Below are 24599 nucleotides of genomic sequence, written 5' to 3'. Positions count from 1 at the left end.
TTTCCTTCTGCCATGAAGTTTAGAAATAGCATTTCCAGCGACGATCAAGAGATTGCAAACTTCTTCGCTCAATTATTTCACTCTAATTACTCTGCTGTGGTTGATTCATCACCTACAAATTATCCGTATGAGCTCCATTCTAGTAACTCAATATATGCCCCACATTTGCTGCCTGAAGATGTTCTACTACATCTAAAGACCCTAAAAGAATCCTTCAAATACGGTCCCGATTTGATCCCAACATGTTTTCTTAAAAAATGTGCGGAATACATTTATCAGCCCCTTACTGATCTGTTTAACCTCTCTTTAAAAAGTGGCATTTTCCCGACGGCTTGGAAGGAATCTTTTCTTATCCCACTCCATAAAAAAGGAAGCAAGTCGTCTATTGAAAACTATCGTGGAATAGCAAAGCTCTCCGCTATCCCTAAGCTTTTCGAAGCAATCGTTACTAATCACCTTACATTTTCGATTTCTACATTGATAGATAGTTCTCAGCATGGCTTTTGTAGAGCCAAATCAACCACAACCAATTTGCTTGAATTTACGACTCACGTCTTTAATGGGTTTAGAAACAATCATCATACCGACGTTATATACACTGATTTCAGCAAAGCATTCGACAAAGTACGCCACTCATTACTTGTTTATAAACTCGAATTGCTTGGTTTTCTACCTGGCCTAACTCGCTGGATCTCCTCCTATCTTTGCGGTAGAACTCAAAGAGTCATTTTTAAAAAAATTTGTTCGAATGTCATCGATGTTCCCTCCGGTGTGCCTCAGGGCAGCCATCTCGGTCCTATTCTGTTTTTGATCTTTATAAACGATGTTTCCACAACTATAAAATATTCTAAAATTTTAATGTATGCCGACGACGTAAAACTTTTTAAGTCATACGCGTCGGTTGAAGAACGTTCTGTACTCCAGGCGGATTTAAATCGTTTAGTTACTTGGTGTAATGCGAATTTTATGCCTCTCAACATAGAAAAATGTAAATCCATGTGTTTTTCACGTGGGAACATACAGCCAGCTTCCTACACAATTAATGGCCAAACTCTGGAAAGCGTTGATGTTTTTGTCGACTTGGGAGTTACAATGAATTGCAAACTTAGTTTCAACCCTCATATTAATGCCACAGTCAATAAAGCGAGAGGAGTTTTAGCATTTGTGAAAAGATGGGCAAAGGAGTTTAGTGCTCCTTACGTTACAAAAACCCTTTTTACATCGTTGGTGAGGCCGATATTAGAATATGGATCGATAATTTGGAATCCGCGTTATCAAGTTCATGTGGATAGACTAGAATCAATTCAAAAACAGTTTTTACTTTTCGCCTTTAGAAATCTTCAATGGGACTCTCCGTATAATCTTCCTCCTTACACTAATCGATTAAAACTAATAAATCTTCCTACCCTTGCAAGTCGTAGAGAAATGCTAGGTGTACTATTTATGGCTAGACTTTTAAATGGATCGATTTCAAGCCCATTTCTATTGAACGAAGTAAACTTGAATGTTCCATGCCGAGTTTCAAGGCATTATAAACCTATAATTCTTAAACAATGCAGAAGCAATTTCCAACTACACGAACCTTTTCTAAGTTTGTGTGAAGATTATAACTCTCACTCGAGAATAATTGATGTTTCGGACTCGCTCTTTGCCATAAAAAAGACGGTTCTATCTTCTCTTAATAATAAAAAATTATATTTATACTTTTAGTCTATTGTATTTTGTGAATCTATATTTCTCAGCTGATGAGTTTCTCTGTAGCTGAGCGGTTTTAGATCTCGGCGCTTAAGAAGCCACTGCCTCTCAAAGACTCGGTAACAAAAAACTTTAAAGTAACACATAAATAAGAATTAGGATACAAAAAAAAAAAAAAAAAAAAAAAAACAGGATTAGCCTGGTTTCATCGCGCCACTCTTGAGGGCAGTGCGCTGCAACGTCCGAGAAAAAAAAATAATAATAATTCGGAAATTATCCCAGAAGGGTTCCAAAATGATCCCGAAAAAGTCTCTAAATGACCCGGCGGGATTCCTAAAACCATCTAGAATTGATCCCGAAATAGTCCCGAAATGGTACCGACGGGATTCTGAAAACCAAAATGGCCCCGTAAAAGTACCGAAATGACCCTGACATAGTCCATAAAAAATTCCGACAATACCCTGATAGGATGCCGGACGGATCCCTGAAACTACTCAGAAATGATCCAGGAGGAGGCCCAAAGTGATACCGAAAAAGCCCGATAAGACCCCGCCGGGATCCCGAAAACCATCCAAAAATTATCCCGGAAGGATCCCCAAGATAATTAGTTTTATCTGTTTCCACACTGCTTTTTAGTATAAAGCACTACGTGATACATTTTGTTGACGCGATTTATACCTAACTGGGTCTAAGTAGGAAATAAAAATAGACAACAACTTTTTGTTATAGATTTCAGGAATAGTACAAAAAACATCTTTTTTTTAATTAGTTCAACAAACAGATTTTTTAAGGTACTGGTATATCCTCATGCGTAAAAGGAATGGCATATGTGCGTACGAAAGCCAAAAAACTATTTTCATACATTTCACACACGCGCCAATTTTTATGAGTGCCTGGTAATATAAAAATGTTTCTTGCCCAATGATTCTTCTTTCTTTTTTACACTTTGAAAATTTGGAAATAATTGGATTTTTTCACAATGTCTTTGAAAAAATAAAATCTATAAGTTTGCTTTTGGTCAAGGTGTAGTAGGCGGGAATGGAAGTTTTTCTCTTAGGTTTTAGTAGTTTTGCCCTATATGTACGAGGCCAGATAGAAACTTTGAATGTGTTAGAAAGCAGAATCAAGTAGAAATAAAAATTTTGTCTGATTTCAATTTTTTGTTCTTCCTCTTATGTTTGTGATTTTGTGGATGAGACGTAGGCGGGAATGTAAGATTTCCTCGCTAAAATCTAAGATTGTGTTAGTTTTCGCCTATATGTACGAGGCCCGACGAAATGTTTGAATGTGTTGGTAATAAGAATCGACACCAAATCAAAATTTAAGATTTTGTCTCTGGTTTGACTTTTGTGCTTGTGGATGAGGCAAAGGCGGGTATGGAAGTTAGGAAAAATGCTTGCATATTTTAGCGACATTTGCCATTTTATATGGTCGCCTATTACCATGCCAGCTTCGACGGTCTTGAAATGCCCTTTTTAGCTTTGAGAACAATTTCTAACAATTGAAAGTAATTCAACAATTGTTTGAATTTGGTTAGCTTTTGATTTTGTCAAATGGTTTTAGCACATTACTATATTCTTGCAAAAAATTTTGCTTTGATATTCATTGTAAGAAAACGCGCTTATCGGCAAAATTTTGCTATTTTGGCGCATTATCAGCATTTTTCTAATTTCAGCTAAAAAAAAAAATAAATACAATTTGTGCGGGATTCGAAGCCACGACGACGTACAACAATTCAGTAACCTATATAGCTGTGCCGCAATAGCTTATAGCTTTTAATAGCCTAACAGGCAGTTATAAGCACGAGTTTCAATCTAGTGAGTGGTGAGTGAATGCGTGGGACATATATATAACTAACAGTAATTTCTGACTTGGAAACATATTTATATGTTGTACAAAGGAAATAGCTCTATTATCCTCTTTAGTTTGTATAGTACTTTTTACTTAGCAGCATTCATTTAGAGATGCCAAATGCAATTTATATTATCCAGTAACCCTACAAATTTTTATGATGGCCTGGTGAATCGGGCTCTTTTTCAAATTTTCTGCCTTCCTCTGTGGCTTAAAAGAAACTTTTTATTGATTTTCAAACACCAAAGCAGAAAAAATACAAAAATAAATATCATGGAGTCGACGCGGTAGTCGAACTCAGAGTTTATAAAAGTTGTGCGCTCAGCATAAGGCACTTAACCATATACCATATGATTTCAATAATAAGAAGGATGGTGCGTTAGGGAGGAAGAGGGAAAAATAAAATTGTATGCAGATGAGGAAGATGACAAGACAATATGGAAATGAGGAAATTCGATATGAATAAAATTGTATCAGATTGTATACAAATGAGTAAGACGGTAACATGAAATGTCTCCAGGTGAGGAAGATGACAACATGGAAATTCGATATTCGAAAGTTGGTTGAAGATGGGGAATTTGAGGTAATATTATTCGAGCAAATATGTTGTTCCCTTTTTCTGATGGCCTGGTAAAATCGGCTCCTTTGGGAAAAACGGGGCAAGTTTCCTGATTCATGGTAATGAATGGATGGGACCAATATATAAATTATAAAACAACGAGCGGCATTTGAACCACAAGTTTAAAAAAGAAAAAATAAATTGATACAAGTGCTTTACATCTGCACCCAACATGCTATTGAATAATTGTCTCCTAAGACCTTACTTAATGGGGCAAGTCAATTTACAATGAAACAATACCAACCATCATAATTTATTTACAAAAAATAAGAGAATTAAATTTGCAATATACTTGCTCTGATCAGAGAATTTTTTGGTAACAGACGAACAGAGAAAATCGTTAAGAGAATTTTCTGTTACGTCTTGCACCCTGTTAAGTTAACATGAATTTGGGGAATAGTGGTGAAGTGCAAGACGTGTCACTTGCAAAGCGGATGCCAAAAAAATTCCTCATTGTGTATAAATTCTCGGATAAAATGTACCAGAACAATAACATTTCACCTAATATATAATTTATGCCAAGCATTAAAAAGAAAAGTGTTGGCAAACACATTGTCGTTAATTGTTGATGAAATAACCGACTAATCAAAAAAAATCTTTTTTTATAATAATATTAATAACGGCTAGATATTTCGATCGGTTATACAACACTATGTAAAATCAGGTAAAATATATGAAAATAAAAATTGCTTCTCGCCTAGCATAGCTTATAGCGAGGACTCTGCCGTGAGCCTAACACTTTCAAAACTTATAAAGAAATTCTATGCATTACTTCTCGTTTGGCACGTTGATATTTAAATCTTTCTCACCCAGCACCCCAGCGGATTAGGGGGACAGAATATACCCGCGGTAGGTATGCCTGTCGTAAGAGGCGACTAAAATACCATATTCAAGGGGCTGTGTAGCGCAACCCTTCAAGTTGCCAGCACAATATACAGCTTCTCCAAACCCAATTGTCAACCTCACCTATCCGCGGCGAATCCTGTTTCACTAACAGACGAGGCTCTGGCGACCCAAGATCCTCATGGAATTTGGTGGTGGGGAGGGAGGTATGATGGCCTTAAGGTTTAATGTGGCCATATAAATCGTTCCCGAGATGGTCGGGCTAGCACCTTAATGGTGCTGTGTTACCGGAGCGCACCGGATCTGTATCTGGCAAAGGACCATCACATCGATAACACTCCCAAAAGCCTTCGGGGAGCAACCTTATCACTACAACAACAACAACAGTTCAAGGAATTCCAGGACTATTGTGGTGTTAAGCCACCCAAGGTAATTGAAAACTAAGTATCTTGGCACAAGAAATATTTTAACTCGAAGGCAGAAGGAAGAGATTTGATTTCGGAAGAAATGTTTTGTATAAAATTATTCCCGTAGGTGCTAGCAGAACCCCTGAGGCCTGGGATCAAAACTCATATTTACTGAATTTAGGCTCTGATATGGAGTTTAAACATTAAGGGAAAAAATATGCATCTATAAAAATATCACAAACAAAATTGCATAGTTTCATTTACGATTTACTGAGTTTTCCACATAGTTCGGCAACACCTAAACGCAAATTTTGAACCGTTTCTTACTAAAACCTAACTACACTATACATTTATTTCTTTGCAATCAACAACATAATGCTAGAACCAAGAGCTTTGTGACCAAAACTAGGTTCACAATGTTTGGTTGGTCAAAGACATAGACTTATCCTATTTCAAATTATAGTACCATTTTTAGTTGCATGCATATATATTTGCTTGTTCAGCTTTAATTAAAGGAAAGTCTTCACTCTGTTTAGTAAAATTTCATATGGAAACATCCTAAAATTTTGTATTTTATACTAATAAAATAAAACAAAAATTTGGTCCTTTTTTTCGATGAATTTTGGTCCCAAATGAAAACAAGGTGTGGCAACCGTGTTCGCTTTACAGAAAATGTCTCGCTTGTAGATACGAGGTTAACGAATAAACGGGACGATGTGTATATGCATATTATTCATGATAAGTTTCTACATAGGTATATTGTAATTTATTCTGTGAAAGTACATAATGTAAACAAATATGTATAGCAATAGGCAACACTTTTTTACTATTATCTTTACTTATTTTCGCTTACAATTCTTTATTTTTCAGTTTTGCCTTTTTCTATACAACAGCTGTTGTGTGGTTATTTCGATGTAACCACCTACTTTTGTGGGTAAAAAATTATCCGGATACTGGTACGGCTGGTAGAATACCAAAAGGGTGTAAAAGTTGCCAAATGATTTCGTTACCGTGGTGAAGAATATTGTTACCACACTAGAATCAGGGCGTTAATTTGATTCACAAGGGCAGCGGGCTAAAGGGCCCATTACAGATACTTAGCATAGACTTGACTTGAACTTGGCAACTTAGCCACGATTATACTCCACTTAGCGCATACAATCTGGTATCATAATCAGCTTTGCAATTTATTTTTAAATAAATGTCAATTTATATGTTTGTTTTGAGTGCTAAGCGACGCAACTATCTGGCGAAAACGAAAAACACGTAAAACTCCTTTTCGTCACTTAATATATTTTTTATTGTATTATAAAAACAATAATACTTTTCAATACAAAATTGTTTCGGCACTCGCGTGGTGCCATCCTCAGTTGGTAGTGTTCATTGTAAATTTTACCAAGTAGCGCAACTAACAGCTGATCGGTGAAAATTCGCACATTCACACGCACAGTTCTCGACTCAGTTTCAAAACAAAACTTTAGATTATTTAATTCAAATTTTCAAGTGAGATAATACTTACAAATTTATGTATACAGAATATATATGGCATTTTTGTTGTTATTAAAACAATATTTTTATTTATATTAAAGCTTTTATCATTTTTTTTTTTAACTTTGAAAAATCTCCGAACACCATTCCTTCATTATATGACATTCGACTGCCTAGTCCACTGCCTTCCACTCTATTCGCAACATAACCTCTACTTAAGCTGCCAAACTATATAGTAAACAATGGTAGTGTTCAACTAAACATTGTCTAATACATATATCGCAGAATAAGTCCATACAGTACAGTAATACAGTAGCTACATATAACAAAAGTAATGAAAAAATGTGCAATGACAAGAACAATAACAATAGCAAGCAAATCATAAGTTTACTGTATGGCTGAAAAAAGAGTAGAGTACAGTGGGCCAATATCCCGATTCACCGCGACATTTTTGTTTACATAAATATGTAACGATTCTAAGATATTTAATCTATTGATATTGGATTCCGATTTAATCACTTTAAAGTCATCCTCACTCAATACGTGCTCGTTCAATAAAGCGTGCTCCGCAATTCCACTTTTCGGTTCAATATTTTTAATGTACTTCAAATGTTCGCTCATCCTGATACATACAGTCATTGTACATGTTTACAAGTATGATATGTATGAGAGGGAAACAATTTCTTTTCCTTTCTAACACACGGCAGTTTGACACTTCGGTCAGTGTCAAACTAGCGTGGAACCCAGTGGAACCTGCGTGGAACATGAGTTTTGACACTGAACGAAGTGTCAAAATTACCGGGGTTGCTTTGTCGAAAGCGACACAGGGAAGCAAAAAAAGGATCGGAATATCAGATATGGGTTGCTGTGATGGTAAATTTTTTTGAACGAATTTAGTAGGAAATTTTAAGTGCACCCATATGGGTCCTTCAGAAAATTATAAAAAAGTCTTCAATTGGGGTATCTGAGGACGCGTAGTTATTTCAGAATTAAGAATACAAACCCGTGAGTTAGGTTTTTCTACCCGTTCAAAAGTTCTCCGCGAAAAACAGTTTGAAACCGAGGTCGACTGCAATAACCCGTCCAAAAAAGCGGAAAGAAAAATGAATAGACGCGTTTTGTCCTGTTGTCAATAGTCCGAAGAGAAAAAGTATTCGAATTATTGGAAGCGAGGCCAAAACGCGTCTATTAATACCTCCCCGACGGTTTTGGTCGTGTTTCAGCAATCGTCCCCGGTAATAAAGTATCACAATGTGTTAATTAAAATTGTCCAAAATATATGGTTATTAAAGAGAGATGTAATTAAGTGCTCGTTTGAAAGTAAATAAGTATATTTCTTTGTAATATAAGAAAAAAAAAATTTTAAGCAGTTTTCGATAGCAGCTACTAAACTTTTTTTGTCCTAAGAAGTACAACAGTGCCAAATAGCATCCACAAAAATACGAACAAGAACAAGCATTTTATCAGGTGAGCGTGGCTGTGTATGTGCGTGCGGCTACATATCCTACTTGTAGACCTGTACAATGCATACAGTGCGAGTCGACTGGCCTATGTATTTTGCGCCACATACATATATCTCCATCGTTATTGATTTGTGAGCATGTGACCGAATAAACCCTAGGCTTATCTAAACTGTCACACTTGTCCTTCGTCGATTTAAGCAAAGATTTCAGCTTTGTCTTTGTTTTTGGAACAACCTTAAGGTGTGCTTTATTGAAAACTTTTTTAATATTGTTGAAATAATGTGCATCGTACGCGATACTACAAATAGCGTTGCCACCATTTTTGCCACTGTATCGAAAAACGAGGTGCATTCTCTTCTTTCCTTTTTTATTTGGTGCCTCTTAATTAGCTGTATGATGATATTAGGGCAGTACTCATTCGTTTCAGCTATACTTATTATCTTCTCTTTTTCTCTTTTAAATGCGCTGCAGCTGAGCGGTACATTTACAAGGCGATGAGCCATAGAATTAAAAGCTGCCAATTTGTGGCAGTAGTGATGGTTTGATTCAATTGGAATGCGTGAACCAGTCATTTTTCCAGTTTAGAGGCGAATTCTTCGAGCAAACCGATGGCTTACCGATGGGATTAAACATAAGCCCCTTCTTATGCAACCTTTTTATGAACACTGTCGAAGAACAATTAATCCAGAGTTCACTTTTCCCACGGGTATATTTTCGATATGTAGATGATTGCGTGGTCGTTATTGAGAAGGAACAAATAGAAAACACGCTTAACTTGTTTAATTCGATCAGGCATGCTTAACCAACGAACCGATATCATTTCGTTACGATGATTAACGTTAATAAACGAAACAAAGTCATTTCGTTTCGTTTATTAACGTTAAGAACGTCAAATTAACGAAATGATTTCGTTTCGTTTTCTGCCATATCAAAACGAAATCAAATCGTTTATGTTGATTATTAATTTCAAACTATGCTGGCAAAGCTGATTGATGGCGGAGTCATTAAAGGTGAAAGTATTAGCCAAGCTGATTGCAACTTTTCTCATGAATTTTGACAGTACGAACATTTCTCAGAGTATTTTTGACATTACCACCAACGAATTACACAAACAAATTACATGGAGTTTGTGTGTGTATGTGCGCTCGTTGTTACCACCTTACGGCTTCACCATGGCTATAGCATTGCCAGCACAATTCAAACATAAAGTATCACGTTTTTGTTAACGTTTTTAACGTTAACGAAAGCTTTTCGTTTCGGTTAAAAACGAGATACAATTTATCTTGATATTTTCTTTATCGATAATATTTCGAAGTGTTTCAACGGAAACGGTGGAAATTTTTTGATAAACGATTAGCTTAACGTTAAGGTGCATCCCTGAATTCGATAGATAATGCTATACAGTTTACATATGAAACTGAAGAGCATAAGGTACTACCTTTCCTTGATCTCAAACTTATACACAATATCGACGGATTTATCGAATTCGATATTTATCGAAAACCCACATCCACTGAGCGTTTCATTCCTATTGAATCAAACCACCAATACTGCCACAAATTGGCAGCTTTTAATTCTACGGCTCATCGCCTTGTAAATGTACCGCTCAGCTGCAGCGCATTTAAAAGAGAAAAAGAGAAGATAATAAGTATAGCTAAAACGAATGGGTACTGCCCTAACATCATCATACAGCTAATTAAGAGGCACCAAATAAAAAAGGAAAGAGGAAAATGCACCTCGTTTTTCGATACAGTGGGCAAAAATGGTGGCAACGCTATTTGTAGTATCGCGTACGATGCACATTATTTCAACAATATTAAAAAAGTTTTCAATAAAGCACACCTTAAGGTTGTTCCAAAAACAAAGACAAAGCTGAAATCTCTGCTTAAATCGACGAAGGACAAGTGTGACAGTTTAGATAAGCCTGGGGCTTATTCCGTCATATGCTCACAAATCATGCGGAGCACGCTTTATTGAACGAGCACGTATTGAGTGAGGATGACTGTAAAGTGATTAAATCGGAATCCAATATCAATAGATTAAATATCTTAGAATCGTTACATATTTATGTAAACAAAAATGTCGCGGTGAATCGGGATATTGGCCCACTGTACTCTACTCTTTTTTCAGCCATACAGTAAACTTATGATTTGCTTGCTATTGTTATTGTTCTTGTCATTGCACATTTTCTCATTACTTTTGTTATATGTAGCTACTGTATTTAGTAAATTATGTTTGCATATTTTTAATATTTATGGACTTATTCTGCGATATATGTATTAGACAATGTTTAGTTGAACACTACCAACTGAGGATGGCACCACGCGAGGGCCGAAACAATTTTGTATTGAAAAGTATTATTGTTTTTATAATACAATAAAAAATATATTAAGTGACGAAAAGGAGTTTTACGTGTTTTTCGTTTTCGCCAAATGTCAATTTGTTTGACAAAATGTCAAAATGAAATGGAAACAAACAAATGGCATTTCAAAATGTAAACGTCACTTAGAACTTACATAGAAAATCAAAATTCAACAGACTTCTAAGTCAAGTTAAGTTTTGAGTAATCAGTAACATGCAATGTTCATTTAACAGAACTGTAAGTGACAGTTCGCAAGCCAAGTTAAGTCTATGCTAAGTATCAGTAATGGAGCCTTAAGTCAAGTTAAGTGTTCCTAAGTTTTGAGTAATCAGTAACATGCAATAGCTATCATCCGGTGGCAAAATCCTGAGCCAGATAAATAATTTTGCATGTAAATGCAACAACAACGATTTGAGCCAGATAAATCCAGATAGAAGTCTGGTTCAATTTGTGAGCCAGTTAATTTGTTAATTACTTCTTTTTAGGTTGGCAACGCGACCTTTAATATACCTACTTTTTCAAAAATAGATGTCGCTGCTTGGCCTTTCGCCGTATGAGTTAAATGAAAAACAGCGGCGACATCTGCCTATCACATTTCACGTGTGCGAAAATCGCTTCTCAAGTTATGGTATGGCACCATTAATCGATTACATTGATTTCCATAAGGTAGGTTCGATCAGCTGTTTTATCTGGTTATGGTTTTATGGTTACAAGTCACCATTAATTAGCCCTTAACTCCAGCTGACAGCTGAACGTTTTGAAATTGACAGTTTGCTTCTTCTTCCTTTCATGCACCGAATCAAACAGACTGACGTGTTTACTACCATATTTTTTTCAAATACAAAAAAATATATATATTCAATCATTTCTGTTTTTTTCGCCATAACTTCGAGTAAAATATCAAGATGAGCGCAGATTGGGATGAAATTAAACGTTTGGCTGCAGATTTCCAAAAGGCGCAATTGACATCGACACTGCAACGGTATGTTACTTGAATAAGCTATACAAAAATTACACGTAATCATCACACAATTTTCAAAAGCCTCTCCGAACGTAATTGCATCGAAATTGTTACATTGCTTCTGGAAAAGAAACTGCTAGAGGCTTTCTTTACAAACGATGGCAAGGAATATATCACGCCTGAACACTTAGAACGCGAAGTACAAGATGAACTCTATGTACACGGAGGACGTATTAATCTGGCCGAAGTCAGCAAAACGCTCAATGTAGATTTATCGCGTGTAAGCTAAATGCAAACATTCAATATACATACATAAATAACAAGTCTCAGAATGGTTTTTATGTAATTTTAGATAGAAGAAATTGCTACGCGTATTACAGACGCCGATCCGGAAGTACACTTCATGTTGGGTCAATTAATAAGCGAGCAATACATTATACAAATTGCAGAAGAAATCAATGAACGCCTATCACAAAAAGGTGAAATTACTGTTTCCGATTTGACACAACAATTTGACTTGCCGTCTGATTTCCTGCAGCATTATGTTATGGAAAAATATTTGGGAAAGATAATACGTGGCAGACAAGATTCTGCTAATCCGCGCGTATTTTTCACTCAAGCATACATTCAAAGATGTAAAGCTAAAATACGTGGCGGATTAAAAGCAATAACGCGTCCAACTAATGTTGCTGTAATATTACAACAAATCAATATACAAGAAAAAGTATTTCATACATTATTTGATGAGGTAGCACCGGCCGGCCAGGTGACATCTAAACAGCCAAATGCACAATATATTCCACATATATACACAAAAATGCAAGTAAGTACGCTTGTTTTAATTTGAACAATTCTTTTTCGTCCAAATCGTGCCGTATTTATCTTCGGAAAACAACCTACATAGCTATTTCATTCAAAGGATTCCAATACTATGCGACTGTGTGGATAAGCTCAACAGAATGTCTGCCTGCAATTCTGTCCTGAAAGTCATGGCTTAGACCGCCCTTTCTAAATAATAATTACGAGACACTGCCACTATTGTAAAATAACTTAAACACCACCAATACATGCTGGGTCCACATTTGCCGACTATCTGTATAGCATTTGGAGTGACAGTAAGTTTCCTAGGACTTATGTTAAAAGGTTTCGGGGTGTTATCGATTTTGTAGGTCATTTAGCTGGATATAGGACCGTTACGTACGTCCCGGTAACTAGCATTATTAATGTGCTAGACCGGCCATCTCGGCCTTATACGATATGATCACGTTGAACCTGCTGGAACGTCCCCCCTCTCTTATGACGTGCTGTCTGGAGTGCCTCACCCACTGTCGTGGTCGTAGGCCAAATCAGCTAACTTAATATGTATAGAAAGACGTTGGAATGCAAAAATGTTCCCCAGGGGAGTTAGGGGCCTTAGAATATATCCGCGGCAGGTATGGCTGTCGTGAGAGGCGGCTAAAATACGAAACTGATACAAGGGGTTGTGTAGCGCAACCTTTTCAAAGGGTTGCCCGCGCAATTTAAAACTTGTCAAATCCAATTTTAAACCTATCCTACCAGTGGCGAATCCTGTTTCTTTATCAGCCGAGGCTCTGGCGACCCCAAGTGGGTGGGAGGGCAGTATGGCGTAGAAAGTTCCTTGTGGTGATACTAAATCGTTCCCAAGATGGTCGGGCTAGTATCTTAATGGTGCTTGTGACCGGAACGGACCGGATCTATATCCGGCAAAGGACCAGCAACATCGTTAACACTCCTCAAAAGCTTCGGTGAGCGTTCTCATCGCTGAAGCAAAATTGCAACGATCAAAGATTTTTGAACATAAAAATGGTGCATGCGCGAGCTTCAGTGGAAAGCAGCGGAGCTTTACAAAAATTTCTGGTAGGACACTTCCACTACACCACATGAAAGGGGTGTTAGAGGCGTTGGTTCCACATTACAATTAAAGCGATGGTTGGTGTCATGTGGGGACACATTGCAAGCGGGGCATACATTTTGTTGTCGGGGTTGATTCTGGATAGGTAAGAGTTTAACCTGTTACAGTATCCAGAACGAAGTTCAGCAAGAGTGACACGCGTTTCCCTGGGGAGTATGCGTTCCTCTTCTGCGAGTTTTGGATACTTTTCTTTGAGTACTGGATTCACCGGGCAATTCCTGGCGTAAAGGTCCGACGCCTGTTTGTGGAGTTCACCAAAGACATGCTTGTGTTTTTTTGCTTCATACGGCTGAGTTCTCAGGTGCCGTATTTCCTCAAAATGCTTACGGAGATGACTCCTTAAGTCCCTAGGCGGTGTTGGCTCATCAACCAGACGGCTGTTGGGATGCCCAGGTTTCTGTTTGGTTAGTATCTCATTTATCTCCTTGATGGGGAGTATTCTCGCCTCATTATGTAGATGGTGTTCTGGGAACATAAGATAGTCCGTGGCGATTCTGAGAGCAGTATTTTGGCAGGCCTGTAGCTTTTTCCAGTGGGTAATTTTTAGGCTTGGCGACCATATAGGGGACGCGTAGCACGCAATCGGCTACCCCAGCGGGTTAGGGGGTCAGAATATTCCCGCAGTAGGTATGCCTGTCGTAAGAGGTGACTAAAATACCAGATTCAAGGGCTGTGTAGCGCAACCCTTCAGGTTGCCAGCGCAATATATATCTTCTCCAAACCCAATTGTCAACCTCACCTATCCGCGGCGAATCCTGTTTCTATCTATCTATCTATTTATCTATCTAACAGACGAGGCTCTGGCGACCCCAATCCCCTCATGGAACTTGGTGGTGAGGAGGGAGGGGGATGGCCTGAAGGTTTAAAATGGCCACATAAATCGTTCCCGAGATGGTCGGGCTAGCACCTTAATCGTGCTGTGGTACCGGAGCGTACCGGTTCTGTATCCGGCAAAGGACCATTACATCGATAACACTCCCCAAAACCTTCGGAGAGCAACGTTATCGCTACAACAACAACAACAACACAATCGGCAGACCAATTGCTTTGTATGAGGTAATGAGCGTTTCTTTATCTTTTCCCCAAGTACAACCAGCAAGGTATTTGAGGATTTTATTACGGCTCTGGATTTTCGGAACAATTGCGGCTGTCTGCTCACCAAAATGTAGATCGTGATCGAACGTCACACCCAAGATTTTGGGGTGTAGGACAGTCGGTAGCGTAGTGCCATCGACGTGGATGTTCAAAATGGTCGACATTTGGGACGTCCATGTTGTAAATAAGGTCGCGGAGAATTTAGTTGGTGATAATGCCAGGTTTCGTGAGGCGAAAAAACTGGAGAGATCAGGGAGGTAGCCGTTTATTCTGTTGCAAAGCTCATCGATCTGTGGGACTAGGCCTGTGGCCATTATTGTGCAGTCATCGGCGTAGGAAACGATAGTAACTCCTTCTGGTGGCGAAGGTAGCTTAGATATGTAGAAATTAAACAGCAGTGGGGACACGACACAACCCTTGGCACCCCTTGTTTAATTCTTCTTGGTTTTGATGTTCCATTTCTAAATTGCACCGATGCCTGCCGACCACCCAGATAATTTGCGGTCCACCTTTTAAGACATGGGGGAAGGGTAGACCCTTCCAGGTCTTGCAGTAACGTGCCATGATTGACCGTATCAAAAGCTTTTGATGGGTCTAGCGCAACGAGTACTGTTCTATGGTGGGGGTTTTGATTTAAAGAGCAAATTTATGTAGGTGCTGATGGCATTTAGTTCGGTGGTGGTGCTATGGAGTTTTCTGAAGCCATGCTGATGACAGGCTAGCTGCAAATTTGCTTTGAAGTAGGGGAGCAAAATGGCTTCAAGCATCTTTGCTACTGGCGATAGGAGAGATATCGGGCGATACGACTCTCCCATGTTAGCTGGTTTCCCAGGCTTTAGTAGCGGGACCACCTTGGCCATTGTCCATTTTTCAGGTATGACAAAGGTGGAGACAGGTTGAATACATGTGCCAAATATTTGAAAATCTCTTTCCCTAGGCTTTTAAGCATCGGCAAGGCTATGCCATCTGGGCCCACTGCTTTGGATGGTTTTGCATGACCGATGGCATCCTCAACCTCTTTGGCGGTGATGGTAATTGGTGACGCGCTGAATTTATGTTTATGTGCGTGTCTGTTGGCCCTCCGTCTATCTTTGTCGACCGTAGAATGCATTATATATTGTCGGCAGAAAGCGCTCGCGCATTTTTTCGCATCCGACAGCACTTTATCGCCAAAGGCGATGGAAACTTTCTCATTGTGCCTAGACGGATTAGATAGGGACTTTACGGTGGACCAAAGTTTACCTACACCGGCAGAGGTTACAACCGCTTAGGTGCTCCTCCCATTTCGCCCGCTTGTGTTCATCCATAAGCAATCTGATGCGTTGATTTATTTCCCTTATTTGGGGGTCGCCGGGATCGAGCTGTCTTATAAGGTCATGTTCTCTCGCTAAATTTGCGGCATCCGCCGGGAAGTGGGGCCGAATTTCGGGAATTCTACCGGCCGGAATGAAACGTGCCCCAGCGGGCCAGGGGATCAGAATATACCCGCGGTAGGTACGCCTGTCGTAAGAGGCGACTAAAATTCAAGGGGCTGTGTAGCGCAACCCTTCTGCAGTGCAGATCTTGCTGTGAGTTTAGTGTCTTGAATCGCAGCAATGCGGATGTTGTGCCGCTTCATGAAATCGACTATCTCCGTGATCTTCCCAGTTAATCCATTACAGTTTAACTGCAGAATTCTGAAGTGCATAGGGGGAGACGTCGCCACTCTGGGAGTAAGTTATGGGTGACTACGCCTGGGTTGTGGAAGGATAGGACGCAGCTGCTGTTGTGGCCCTGGACTGGACGTCGGGTTACCCGGTGTATTTGGGTATGCGGGCTGGCAACATGGCGCAATGAAACCCGTCGGGGGTTGCCGTCGCGGTGACCAGAACATCTAGGAAAGTGGCACCGGGAGCTGGGCTGCATTGGGCGAATGTCGCAAACATATATATTCTGTGCTGGCAAACGCTGCAAAGGGAGGTAGGGACTAAAAGTCTGTTTCCCTGACCTACACAATTGCTGCCGGAAAAGAGGGGGGGGGGGGGGGGGGGGGCGGGGGGCAGGGCTGATGCTCGGCATTGCTCCCCACTCTACTACGGAGATTGTAGGTATGAGTGAAAGCAGCCGTGTGAGTTGGTGGCGCCGTGGGGCGTGAGCAGCAGCGGGTACTTGTTGTGGCTTGCTGAACAGCGGGGCTGCTGGAAGGTAGCGGGAGGGGGGGGGGGGGGGGGGGGGGGAGGGGGCGCTGAGGCGCAGACGCCGGGACGTCCTAGGGCCTGAACAGCAAGGAGCCACAAAAGATTTATAGAAGTCTGGTTTTGGGATCTAGCCCAGAACAACCTGTCCGATGCAACCATCCCTTACACGAGACACACTGACAAGAGTATGACCTAAAAAGATTATTTTCCGGCAGATGCAGCAAAACCATTTCTCAGGACCGGGGACTGGAGACGGACCCGGATTGGGTTCGATACCTTCCCGGAGCAAGTGAATATGGAGCAGTCCCGCTGCAAGGAGCTGCTGGGAGGATGACAATTTGTGGGAGGGACGCAACAAATTAAATGGGGTTACACTGAAATGACAGTCCTTGGTCGGGAAAAATCCCGAGTCGCTCCGGTACATAGTATCGACTGCCTTGGGAAGCGGTCCCCGTGGCTCTTCCTTGGTGGTTCGGTATTGTGGGATTTTGCTCATTGGAAGCGGACACTTCCGTACACTTGCTGCTAGTTATTTTCTTCGTACTCCTATTAGTGGTGACTTGCCCACGCGGTACGCGTGGCTCTCTCTGAGCGTTCTTCACAGCGGTGATGATAGATCCACTTTGGTGTATCACACAACTAGGTATACTTTTGAGTGGTGCAGCTCTCTGTTGGCTCGGCGTCATCTCTGGCTTGCTCTTCAAAGACAGCACGGATTGGCGTACGTAGTAAGTATATCTCTGAAGCTGTTGTTAGTTTTCTCGGCGTTGTTTTTCCTTAACCATCATCCAATGGTAACGGGTAGAATTTTACTTTTACAACAAATCCATTACATACAAAAATTAATAAAACGAAGCTGGAGTTGACTTAGATCCGTCATAAGTGCATAGAAAACTATATTAAATTGTTTTAATTTTATTTGTGCTTTAAGGCCGACTGGGTGAACTCATTTTTTAAACAAAACGGTTTCCTAGAATACGAAAGTGTAAGCAAATTGGGAGTTTCGGATGCAAAACAATTTATACGCAAGCAGTTTGCGAACGAAGAAATTATTTACTTGAAACGTTGTGCTATTGGTTCTAAATTAATTGATCTCACCGTACTTAGCTCTTTGAATGAGTGCAGTGCTACCAAAAGTTTTGTTGACTTAGCTACCATATTACCCACCAACATGTCCGAGGACGATATAGAGGAAATTTACGAGACCATAATGTCACGAAAAGGAAATACATTAGGCAATTTTGTGTATCTACAAAGCATTGGTAATCATATTAAACTTTTTCGAAGATGTGATTGTTCATTTAAAACTCGATTTTATAGTTTTTTCGCAACAATATCTAAACGACCTTATACAACCTTGTAACGATATGGCTGTCGCGCGTGCCAAAACTGCAGTCGAGAGTGGCATTTATCAACAATATCTAGCTGAGAAACAGCTTTGCGGAAAACATATCATCTCTCAAGACTTGGCAGAAGATTGCAAATTGGATAAACGCGAAGAACGCCGTAAAAAAGCTGCCACAGGAAAGGCGGGTGGAGGCGGTCAAGGACGTGAAACTAAGACCAAATCGACAAAAAAACATCAGCGTAGCAATCGTGGCAACGCTGTAGATAGCGACGACGAGAAGGAAACACGTGGTGGAGGCGGCAAGAAAGGTACTAAGCAATTCGAATTGGTGAAAGTTGAAGACATAGCAAAAACTATTACCAAACAATTAGAAGAAGAGGGTTTGGAATATCTAGCAGAAACAATAGCTGAACTTTATTACAGGTTTGTTTCCTTTATATATATATATAATAATTTAAATTAATACATTTGTATCATACTTCTACATAAAATATTCCCACCAAAGTCAATTGAATCAAATTGCTTTGGCTAAAGCGCAAGAACTATACGAGGCTACACCACAAACAAATCGACGTCAAACGCATGCTGCCATACAAGAGCGTCTGAATACATTACTTGTTGATATGCGTTTATACGAAAAGGGCTTAAAGGTATGTATTCAAAGAAACAAAATGTAATTGGAATTTTATTTGTTGTTTTTTTAGCTTCTACCTTTGGATACACAAGCTCAACTTACTAAATATCTATTAAAGTCACTTGGCAATGATATTTGCAATGAGCTTACCGTTTATATTGCCAGCGAATGTAATTTGAATATTAAAACGTCCAATCTTAACGTCGATCAACGCAATAAAATCACGCAAGATTGCTGTAGGTGGAATTTATTTTTATAATATTAGCGGTTTTTTAAGTATTGCCCGTTTACTTACAGCTTCAGAATATAAGGCAACTTTGCTTGAACTTAATAAAGCCCTCAATAAAACTATAGATGATTTTGTGGCCGCTACCGATAATGTGTTAAAAGTGTGTAGTATGATTATCAAGAAAGTTGATAAGAAAAAGGATCGTCTACTCATTATGCAACACAAAGAAAAACTTTTGCAGCAATTAAATGAAACTGTCGAACCGGCGTTGGTACTACATTTAGCATCATTAATACTTTTTACAACAGTGACTGGTTGTATTCTGCATGCGTCTGGTAAATTTGTTACACAAATCCTAGCTTTCATACGACCAAATTTGAGTAACGAACAAAATAATCAACTTATGCAATATCATGGTGAGTAAAAAAACACCATTTTATTACTACGTTGGCGACTGAGAGGAAGAAAGTCTTAACGCGAAATTGGTTCAAGTAACGCACTACCTCATCAGTAAACAATTGTAAACTACCATTTCAGATGTGGATGCGGTTGTGCTCAGAAGTTTTAAAATCCAAATATTTTTGGGATGGATTTTAGATTTAGATTTCCAGATTTTTTAGTATGAAACCAAGAACTTAAGATCTCAAGCCAAAATAATGATATTAATATAGTAGTGAACAGCGGAAGCATTGCTTATAGAGCACTGCTAAAAATCCAATGTTACAAAGCGCTTGAAGCGCGCTTATAAGGATTCCACACAATCTGGACTAAAAACGTATAGTATACTAGTATGGTGTTTAAAGGAATAGCAACCGAAAAGGCAATACTTTGAGAGGAATTGCTTAGCGTGTAGCGAGGCATTCATATAGCTGAGTGGATGAAGGCCTCTATACTAGTATGAAGTATGAATGTTGGAGACTTCGAGTTCAACACTCAGTTCCCGAGAAGCTACCTGATGAAGAAATGAAATTCAGAAACATGTCCTGGTAACCACCGGCGATTGTAAATTTTGAATTTTTCTCTAATATCAATATTTAATTAGTCTCTTTTGTGATTTCGAGATCCATTAATTTTCACGAGTTTTTGGTTCAATAATGATGACACATTTTAGAAATATAATTTAACTAAAAGCGTTTTCACATCTTCCCCTCAGTAGATAACATGCACTAGTCTTATAATATTTTGAAGCTTTAAATCTTCAACCCAACACAGATTTTGTATTGAAATTATTACAAGCGAGTGAAGGGAGCGACGAGGCGAAAGGGTTAAATGAACAACTACAAAGCCAACAGAATGCCATTAAGGAATTGGTGACAAACTATGAGAAACCGGGCACCTCAAAAAGCTGAATAATTGCTTACGAGAACTATTATAAGAGAATTTGCTGATGTATGCTGAATGCATTTATCAAAGTTTATGTTTGCTTTTAACGCGCTTTATGGTTTTTAGTTTTTTTTTTTCAATCAAGTGCGGGAACATGACGAAAAATTGTTTTGTATGTATAATAAAATTATCAGATTATAATAAGAAATGTAGGGTGGTATAAAATGTTATAGTCAAAGGTTGGACAAAGCTGGAAACACATATATTTGGTAGGCAGTGGAATATCAACGCATGTTTTTGTTGGTGTAGTCATGAAGACACTTAACGTATCTCGGCTGCCAGTTCGAAAAAAAAGTTTAGAAACAAGGTTATTTAATTAGAAACAAATTTTCCTAAACGGGGTCGCTCCTCGGCAGTGATTTGGCAAGAATCCGAGTGTATTTCTGCCATGAAAAGCTGCTCAGTGAAAACTCATCTGCCTTGCAGATGCCGATCGGAGTCGACATAAAACATGTAATTCTCGTCTCGCCAATTTGTAGGAAAAATTAAAAGGAGTGAAAATTTGACAGCAGCCCGGCTGAAAATCTCTTCGGAGGTTATCTCGCCTTGCATTTTTATATTCACAATAATAAATGATAAAATCATCACGTAAAATGAAGAAAATTCATAATTCAATATATAATAAAACCAAATTTTGTAGATACTCTAATGACCGCCAGCCTTTTTCAAAACAATTTTTTGTAGAAATATTTTACTTATTTCGAATATTCTATTTTCCTCTTGTAATTTTATGGAATTTGAAAAATTACTTACATACATCTAATTTATTAAACATTTACTATGATTGTATAGCTAGAGAACAATTATAAATATGTATAGATATTATGTACATAGCGCATGCCATGAGACCGGCAGCTGTTATTTAACTTCATAAACAGTGGCGCAAAAAACCTTTGTAACTGAACTTAGAAGCGGATATTAACCATAACTGTCTTTCATATAAATTTTATTTACAAATATCGCTTACTCTCTTTAGAATGCAATGTTCGATTTAAATTTTTGAGTTAGGCTCTTTTGACCATTAATTGTGAAGTGCAAATAAAAAAATTTATTCCACTTTTCCAACCCAGCTTTCGTTGTTTTCAACAACAACAACAAAGATCCCCTCGTGATGCTAGGAAGTCTAGCGAAACGTTGGGTTGGAAAAATGCAATAAATTCTTTTATTTGCACTTCACAATTAATGGTCAAAAGAGCCTAACTCAAAAATTTAAATTAATATAAAATTGACTGAAAAACCTCTAAAAAGCAATGTACGATGTTTCAAACTTTACCAAAATTAAAAAAAAAAAATCTGAAAATGTAGATCTCAGTTTAAATATTTCGCCATAACTATGACTTTGAATTTGTAGAATGCAAATTTTAAGCAGGGGCCAAATCGTAACATCCGTGATCGTATAACTCGTCACGTAAAAACATGATTTTCGGATTATGACATACGTGAACGTACTACTTCGATCGTAATTTTGGATGGCAACATACGTGACGAGTGATTGAACGTACACGTTACGTTCCACTTTCATTCGAACACAAATTGGTGATTTCATTGAAAATGTAAGAAATTCTCAAAATATTTGAATAAAAACAAAATATAATACATTTCAAACTCTTATTACATATTAGCAAAGGTCGGATTCAAACAAGCTTAATCCAAGCCAAAAGGAAATATTGGCGGAATTCATGGCGAGATACCCGCTTTGGTATCGGCTTGCTTAAAATTTAACTTCTCCAGAAAGTAACTAAAAGCTTCGTAAATTAAGTGAAATCTCTTCAAGAAACTGCAAGAATTTGTTTTTACAAAGGAATAATACATAAATGATATGCTTACGCTTTGTTCGATAAGTCCAAAGGGTTATTGCACTCTCTTAACTGCCTTCGGACGATCTTTTCATCGCCTTCGCTATTACTGCAGCTCAAACAAAACAATAAAACTGGGTCCGCCGCAGTTATTTAATTTTTATTTATATTTTTGGCAACCAATTTGACAGTTCAAAATCTATTGTGAGCTAAAAATACAATCCAAACTAATGTGGATCGTAAAATTTATTGTGAATTGGAAAGAAATTACGTTCCGTTTGCAATCGTATGTTATAATCCCATTTTGTTTATTCGTTTGACGTATCACGTAATTTTCTTTCGTATGGTTGCCGATCCGTGATCGTATGGTACGATTCGAGCCCAGCTTTGAATCCTCATTCATTTTGTAATTGTGACAGGTTTCGAGTACGAAACATTGCAGAAATTGGCAGATCAGTTTCATTAAAAAAAATAATAATAATTAAAGCTAATAAGACTGAAAGCGTTCATATTAAAAAGAAAAAATCAACGAACGGATAGGTTGTTTCATAGACATGACAATAATTCATAACATTTCGAAGAGGCAGCTAAATTTTTTATTTATTTAAATATGCCATTTTTTCCATAAAAAAAAACATACCACGGAAAAGAAAGAGTACTTTGTAAGAGCTTTAATAGAAAACTTTGCAAAATAGCGAGTAGAGAATACTAAACATGAGTATAATAATGTTTAGCTGCAAATGCGTTGTACGCCACTGTGTATTTTCATTAGTGATGCATACGTTACGAACTAATTAATAACTGTGCAGTCGTTGTAAAATTTGCTTTGCTTTTTCACATGTTTGCCTAGAATTCAAATAAACTAGTTATTAATAAAAATAATAATTGAACTATTTTCGTAACTTACATAAAAAGCGGATTTGTTGCATCAAATGCATCCAAAGTTTGTTTTACATACTTTATTAATAGTTCCAAATTCTGTAAGGTCTCTGATTCTGGCTGTAACCATACTGTTGGCAGCGTATTAACAATTATGTAAGCCTTACTTATAGCATCATTCGCTGTGCAAACCTGCAGCAACAACAACAACAAATGTATGCCTTATAAAGTCAATATTTAAAAATTTAATATTAATTTGTTTTACATACCCTCATAGCGAGTAACAGATAACGATTAAGTAGTGATCCTATTGCCATTTCGCGTAAAGGTTTATCCGCTAAAATACCTTGCCAACTAAGAAAATTTCGAAATAGTTTTAAACCGCTACAAAATTGACGTTGAAAGAATGAAGTCTTTGCCTCTTGCACTCTGAAATATTAAAGAATAAATGAATTGTACGAGTAGATATATAATTGTGTATAAATTAAGATGTATATATTGAATATATTTATTTATACTTACTGCTTAGGAAAAATAGGTATAAAGACGTCGTTATCTAATGCCAGCTTCATTTTTTCTAAAATCTTTTCAAACAATTGTCGCAACTGCTTAGATGTTTCTTTAAGTGGAAAATCACGGCCTAAGCGATTAATAAAACCAATTAAACGTAAGGTTTGTGTTGTAGATAGCGGGTCCCAGCACTGGTTGACAATATCTACAAATTCAAAATATGAAACGATATCGTTGATTATATTATATCATCATTTGATTTAATTTTTGTTTGTCGGACCCCATTCGGGAACGCCCTATCTCAATTAAAGATTCAATAAAGTTTGTTGTTTAATAATTTACAAGTGTATAGCTTTTTCGAACTAACAGCCGAGATAGGGAGATCTCATACTCAGTTGCCGACATATATGTAAATAATCATGCGTAACAAAATACTGTAAGAATATTCATACCAGTCAATTTGGGTAACAAAATTTTCTCAATTATTGTGGGCACTAAATTAAAATCTGGATCAAGTTTTAAAGAAGCTTCAGTCTCATCCTCGCTCCAGCCAAAAAGCATGCAGGCCAAATACCAGTTCATTTTTTCAACATCTTTATATTCATCTAAAAGAGGCGACCACGCTAACAATTCCAAGCGTACTAAAGGACCCAAAAGCTGTGGAATAATAAAATATTTTGACATTCAGAATGTAAATATATGTATAACTAATTGAAATTTACTCACCTTCGGCAAGCATAAACTAACAAATGCATCCTTATAAGATTCCATATCAGTTTTGCGCCAAGCATAAAACTTCAATAGAATTAATTCGACTTTATAAAAGTCATCGTTAACATCATTAAATATTTGTTCAGACTCTTTTTGGAGTTGCTCTGTTAAGGTAAGAAATTAAGCAAAATTAAAACCAGAAAACACTCAGGCGT

The 24599-nt window shown here is 38.0% G+C and overlaps 2 protein-coding genes across 4 annotated transcripts in view; one reads left to right on the top strand and one right to left on the bottom strand.

The window, feature by feature from the left end:
• The first annotated feature begins 11513 nt into the window (after positions 1-11513).
• On the top strand, positions 11514-24447 carry Ufl1 (UFM1 specific ligase 1). Of its 2 annotated transcripts, none has more exons than XM_067780112.1 (9): positions 11514-11710; positions 11771-11969; positions 12042-12512; positions 17826-18156; positions 18215-18665; positions 18748-18892; positions 18947-19112; positions 19174-19521; positions 20294-24447. In XM_067780112.1, the coding sequence occupies exons 1-9, from the start codon at positions 11634-11636 to the stop codon at positions 20452-20454; spliced, it is 2349 nt and encodes a 782-aa protein (XP_067636213.1). In that variant the 5' UTR covers positions 11514-11633; the 3' UTR covers positions 20455-24447. The 2 variants fall into 2 exon arrangements, with proteins under 2 accessions (XP_067636213.1, XP_067636223.1); XM_067780122.1 differs by having other exon boundaries at positions 11515-11710; positions 20318-24444.
• The window catches only part of LOC137249020 (PAX3- and PAX7-binding protein 1), a 40097-nt gene continuing 36731 nt past the window's right edge, over positions 21234-24599 (bottom strand). For both annotated transcript variants that reach the window (XM_067780090.1, XM_067780100.1), the window contains 6 exons: positions 24400-24548; positions 24126-24330; positions 23686-23878; positions 23433-23592; positions 23192-23355; positions 21234-23130 (listed from right to left, as the gene is read on the bottom strand). In XM_067780090.1, coding sequence (XP_067636191.1) covers positions 23079-23130; positions 23192-23355; positions 23433-23592; positions 23686-23878; positions 24126-24330; positions 24400-24548 — 923 coding nt within the window. In that variant the 3' untranslated portion in view covers positions 21234-23078. The remainder of the gene's footprint in view (positions 23131-23191; positions 23356-23432; positions 23593-23685; positions 23879-24125; positions 24331-24399; positions 24549-24599) is intronic.

The sequence above is a fragment of the Eurosta solidaginis genome, chromosome 1, assembly GCF_040869045.1.
Source record: "Eurosta solidaginis isolate ZX-2024a chromosome 1, ASM4086904v1, whole genome shotgun sequence".
In the NCBI taxonomy this organism is placed as follows: domain Eukaryota; kingdom Metazoa; phylum Arthropoda; class Insecta; order Diptera; family Tephritidae; genus Eurosta; species Eurosta solidaginis.
This window is presented reverse-complemented; position numbering and strand designations above follow the sequence as displayed.